General features: G+C 50.2%; 1 protein-coding gene across 1 annotated transcript; it reads left to right on the forward strand.

Annotated features, from left to right (window-relative positions):
* Positions 1–260: 260 nt before the first annotated feature.
* LOC138965518 (uncharacterized) lies at positions 261–4,667 on the forward strand. Its single transcript, XM_070337701.1, has one exon. The coding sequence runs from the start codon at positions 261–263 to the stop codon at positions 4,665–4,667; it is 4,407 nt and encodes a 1,468-aa protein (XP_070193802.1).
* The last annotated feature ends 1,291 nt before the right edge of the window (positions 4,668–5,958 follow it).

Raw genomic sequence — 5,958 nt, forward strand, 5'->3', positions numbered from 1 at the left:
AGCTTGCCAGGATAAATCCTTTTTGAATTCAAGGAATTCACTTCATTTTTGTCGTTGGCCACACTTCCCATACACTGGACACTGATGTACTGTAGTTAATTAGCTTTTGTTGTTGTTGTCTGGTAACCTTGTGGGTTGCCTGTCCTTGTTGCCAGTCAGCTGTGCCTTGTTTTGATTTTTCATGTTTTGGCTAACCGTTTGCTAGTTGGTTCTTGTTTATGGAACTTCGTTCTGGTCGTGTTCTTGATGATAGTGCTATCATGGCGTCTAGGACGGAAAGTAGTTCGGATAGGATTGCTAGGTGGCGTTCACTTGCTGAGGAGCTAGGTGTTAAATCTGCCAGTATTCCTGAGTTTATTGCCGAGCGGATGACCCGTGAAGATGAGAAACAGGAAAAACTTGAACTAGAAAGGAAAGCTTATCAGGACAAGCTAGAACTGGAAGAGAAAGCTTATCAGGACAAGCTAGAGCTGGAAAGGGAAGCTTATCAGGACAAGCTAGAAGTAGCGCGTCGAGAGACTGATGAGCGAGTTAAGTATGTTCAAGCTCAGCGAGAGACTGATGAGAAAGCCGCATATGAACGTACTCAGATGTTTGAAGAAAAACAAAGACAAGAAAGAGAAGAGCATGACCTTCGCATGCAACTCTTGCAGAAAGAGTCGGAAAGTAAGAGGGTGAAGAGAGGAAGTAGGGATGGAGCTGATAATGAGGGAGATTCCTCAGGTGAAGAAGAGTCTAGTGACCTTCGTGGTTTTCGGCCTTCCATACCGATGTTTGATGAGAGCAAAGAAAACATAGCTACCTGGTTGAAAAGGTTTGAGAGAGTCGCTACCTTGTACAAGTGGAAGAGAAATACATGGGCAACTAGGGTCTCGACTAGGTTGTCGGGTAGGGCTGTAGAAGTGTACAACACTCTGGATGATGATAGCGCAGACGACTATGACGGTTTGAAGGTCGCGTTGTTAGGCCGCTATCAGCTCACAGCCGAAACCTACCGCCGTCGTCTCAGAACCTGCAAGAGAAAAGAACATGAAACGTTCAGACAGTTCGGTGCTCGCATTGAAGAGAATTTGACTAAGTGGCATGAGCTTTCCGAGATCACAGAACTGAAACAGTTGGTTTTGCTGGAACAGTTCTTGCAGACCCTGAGCGCGGACATGGCCGCGTACGTTAAGGAGAAAAAACCTCAGACGTTAGCCGAAGCAGTTAAGTCCGCTGAGATTCATTTTGAAGCACACCGTGACAGTAAGAAGTTTTTTCAGCATGATCGTGATCAGGGTGGAAAGGCTGGCGTTGGTGAAAAGCAGAAAAGTGGAGATAACTCAGTTGGTACATCCGGTAGGAAGTGTTTCATCTGTGAGTCCCCCAAACATTTGGCTAGAGATTGCCCCAAGAAGAGCAAGTCGACGGGAGCGGTGAATAGTGGTCCTGAGAAGTCTTTACCGCCCGTCAGTGTACCCACTTTGTGTACTCCCTGTAGCCAGCAAGACTACGACCCGAGATGCCTGGTTGTAGTGGATGGTGTTGCAGTGGAGGGGTTGCGTGATACTGGATCTCAGGTTTGTGTCGTGAAGAGTTCATTAGTTTCCAGGTCTCAGTTCACAGGACAGGATCTTGAGGTTTCTATGGCTGAGAAAGACATCAAGAGGCGCTATCCAGTGATTAAGGTTCAGGTTGATTGTCCTTTCTATACTGGTGAGGTTGAGGCTATCGTCATGGATACACCTGTGGCTGATTTCATTGTAGGTAATCACGCCCGGCTGGGTGACTCGATTGTTCTTCCAGTGTACGCTGTGTCCAAGGTTGTGTCAGTTGTCACTCGTGCTCAGGCTGCCGCTGAAGGGAAGAAGCCGACTTTGTTACATGTTGCTGCTCCAGGGCTAGAAACAGTCACCCCTGAGCAGTTGCATGACCTTCAGCGGAATGATCCGACTTTGAAGAGTTGTCGTGAGGCGGCAGATCGCCGGGACGTCAGAACGTCTGGTCGCTCCGGTGAAGTTGGGTTTGTTTGGAAGAAGATTCTGTACCGTGAGTATCGCGGTGGTGGTAGCGTCTATACTCAGGTTGTTGTTCCCCAGCAGTTGAGGTTAGGTGTTATCAAGTTGGCCCATGAACCGCCTATGGGAGGTCACATGGGTGTCCAGAGGACACGTGATCGAGTTTGGCAGCAGTTTTTTTGGCCAGGTATGTGCGCAGACATACGTCGCTTTGTGTTGTCTTGCGATCAGTGTCAGAAGGTTTCTCATAAGCCACAGAAGGTACCGTTAGGTAAGATGCCTCTCATCGATACGCCGTTCGAGCGGGTGGCGATCGATCTGGTGGGTCCCATCATCCCTGCTTCTGAGTCTGGTAACCGGTACATTTTGGTGTTTGTGGACTACGCTACTCGGTACCCGGAAGCCATTCCATTGAAGTCGATTGAGGCTGTGAAGGTTGCAGAAGCGATGTGGGCAGTCTGGACTCGAGTAGGAATTCCCTCAGAGATTTTGACAGACCGTGGTACCCAGTTCATGTCCGAGGTGATGAAAGAAGTGGAGCGTTTGCTGGCCATCAAGGGTTTAGCGACTACTCCGTACCATGCGCAAGGAAACGGATTGGTGGAACGGTACAACGGAACACTCAAGACCATGCTACGCAAGCTTGCTCAAGAGAAACCGAAGCAGTGGGATCGCTACATTCCTGCACTTCTCTTCGCTTATCGTGAAGTTCCACAGGAGAGTCTGGGATTCTCTCCCTTTGAGCTTCCATACGGCAGGACAGTGCGAGGACCCATGTCTGTTCTTCGCAATCTATGGACGGAAGAGCAAGTCGATGAACAAGTTCGTACGACTTCTGAGTATGTGGTTGACTTGAGGAACCGGATTGAGGAAACCTGCAAACTGGCGCGTCAGAATCTGTCAGCTGCTGCACAGAAACACGCGGAGGTGTTCAACCGGAAGACAGTGCGAAGACAGTTCCAGCCTGGAGACAAGGTTTTGTTGCTGCTGCCGCAGAAGAAGAACAAGCTGCAGTTGTGTTGGCAGGGACCGTTCGACGTTTTGGAGAAGAAAGGCGAGTCAGACTACAGGATTCGGATCTACGGGCGTGAGAAGCTGTACCATGCCAATCTTCTCAAGTTGTACAGAGACCGACAAAACACTGCGGACCCCTCAGATGGGATACCCACCGTAGCGGTGGCGGTGGTTGAAGAAACTGAGGAGATGATTTCGCCTGATCGGGAACTACCCCTGCCCTGCTTGGAGGGCGAAGAAACGGTGAAGGACATCAACCTGTCTGCTACACTGACTGCCGAGCAACGACGTCAGGTGTTGGAGATTGCGGAGAGGCACGAAAGAGTTCTTACTGATGTCCCCCTTCAGACGCCTTTGGCCGTTTTTGACATGACGGTGGAATCCGCGAAACCGGTTCGAGTGAAGCAGTACCCTTTACCTTATGCCAAGGTAGAGACCATCAAGGAAGAGGTGCAGGCCATGAAGAAGTTGGGTGTTATCGAACCGGCTGCTTCTCCCTACAACGCCCCTGTTGTGCTCATCCGCAAGAAGGATGGGAAGGTTCGCTTTTGTGTGGATTACAGGCGGCTGAATGATGTGACAGTCTTCGATGCTGAACCACTCCCAGATGTGGAACACCTGTTCGCTGGTTTGGGTCGAGCGACTTACTTCAGCAAGTTTGATCTTTCCAAGGGGTATTGGCAGATACCCATCCGAGACGACGTCCGTCCCATGACTGCGTTCACCACTCCGGTAGGCCAGTTCCAGTTTACAGTCATGCCGTTTGGACTGAAGAACGCCGTGGCTGTGTTTTCCCGTATGATGAGGGCTTTGCTGGAACCGCTGGGGAGGAACGACGTTCATAACTTCATGGACGACATTCTGGTGGCGACCGAAACCTGGAAGGAACATTTGGCTGCGCTGGAGGCTGTGTTGCGGCGCCTTGAGCAGGCCAATCTCTCTGCCAGACCGATGAAGTGCTTCGTTGGGTTCGAGGAGTTGAGTTTCTTGGGTCACGTGGTGAGGAAGGGTGAGATCTTACCTGAGGACAACAAGCTGCAGAAAATTGACGAGGCTCCGGTTCCAGAGACCAAGAAGCAAGTTCGGGCGTTCCTTGGTCTAGCCGGATACTACCGGAAGTTCATCCCAAATTTCTCTGCAATTGCTCTGCCGCTCTCTGATCTGACAAAGAAGAATTCTCCCAACACCGTGGTTTGGACAGCCGAGTGTGAGAAGGCATTCAGGGCTCTGAAAGCCAGGCTGACCTCAAAGCCAGTTTTGCAACTGCCGGATCTGTCGCAGTCATTCACGCTCCGGACGGATGCCTCTGATCATGGACTGGGAGCTGTGCTTATGCAAGAAAAGGATGGCGTGTTCCACCCTGTCGCCTACGCCAGCCGGAAGTTGTCCCCCCCGGAGAGCAAGTACTCCACCATTGAACGTGAGTGTCTGGCCGTTGTATGGGCTACCCAGAAGTTCCAGCCATTTCTGTACGGACAGACGTTTGTGTTGGAGACAGATCACCAACCACTGCGTTACCTGCAGACAGCAAAGGTGGTGAACAGCAGGCTCATGCGCTGGAGTTTGTTGTTGCAAGCCTACAGTTTCACCGTGCGGGTGATTCCCGGTAGTCGCAACGTGGGAGCCGACTACCTCAGTCGGGCATGCGTTGAATAGGGATCTTTTGCAGTGTAGACAGATGTCTATGCTTAACCTGGGGGGCATTGTCGCAGACAGTTGTATGTAGTTATAAGGTTCCTTGGTCGGGCGTTGCTGACAGGTACCTGTGTCAAGGTGGGAAGACCGGTAGCTGGGCTTAGCTCAGTGATTCGCGCTTTGCACGCTTTGCACGCATTGCACGGGACGTTCACGGTAAGCTGCGCGCTATTTGTAGGGTTCACCGTTTACCTGGTTGCTGACTGAGAAATTCATAGGCATTCTTTTTTCTGTCTCGGCCGAGACCAGATGTTTGTTCGAACGGCTTCGAAATTCGGGTGTGAATTGTCGTTTGAGTTCGAAGTTATTTTCAGTAGTAATGTACGTCTACTGTGGACTTTGTTAAAGTCGGTTGCGTAAAGTGCGCGATGTTTTTCATTAGCCTGTGTGAGGTAAGTCAAATTTCTTGGTCTAATTGGATAGACTTTTGTCAGTTTTTGCTGAAGGTGAATTAGCGGCCGGTGGCAGGGAACGGGGAACCTACATTAGTTACCAGTTGTACTGTTTTGTCTCGTCTTTGTGTTGTTGTAAATAGTGTTCATCATAGTGTTTAAAAGGAAATCATTATAATGGTAAATTATATGGTAGAAGGAAACCAAAGTCTAGTCATTGTGCTTCCTCCTCATCCCTAATAATGGTGTCTATTGGAGGAGGAAGTCACATGTCTTATATTTCTGGGGAGATTATTGACTTGGGCCTTCTAGGCTTTCAGTGTTTACTGTCGAAGACAGACCGGACGGGAAGGTGCGAACCCTAGCTTCACAGCATGGAGGAGGCTCCACCACGCTGCTGCTTGAGCAGCCAGTTTGGACTCTCGCATCGTCACCCCCACGCTGCTGTGTGAGCAGCCCCCTCTGGATCTTCTCCGAGGCTTCATTACGCTGTTTTGAGCAGCTATCTTGTAACGTCACAGCGGCGCAACCACGCTGCTGTTGGGCAGCAACATCGAACCGGCGCCGTCGCTGCAGAGTGTGTGCCGTGTGACAGCTCTCAACTGGGCTGATTCTCTCACCCCCGCGACAGAGACGCAGGTGTCGACCCGAGGGCGCACCCCCCCCCCCCCCCTGAATTCGTCGAACGTGTAGATAAGTACTTTCTTACGATAGATATCATTTATGGAATGAGGAGGGCCTTTATGACGTACGTGCTTTGTGTTTGACTATCCTGATTGTCTCGTATGTCGTTTGTTGACATTATTTTGACTGTTGTGTACTTTCTCATGTTCATTATGTTCATCTTCATATTGTCGTGT

Source organism: Littorina saxatilis, linkage group LG4 (genome assembly GCF_037325665.1).
Source record: "Littorina saxatilis isolate snail1 linkage group LG4, US_GU_Lsax_2.0, whole genome shotgun sequence".
In the NCBI taxonomy this organism is placed as follows: Eukaryota; Metazoa; Mollusca; class Gastropoda; order Littorinimorpha; family Littorinidae; genus Littorina; species Littorina saxatilis.

Excerpts from the sequence above, each read along its gene's own strand:
- LOC138965518 (XM_070337701.1), top strand. The coding sequence starts at position 261 with ATGGCGTCTAGGACGGAAAGTAGTTCGGATAGGATTGCTAGGTGGCGT.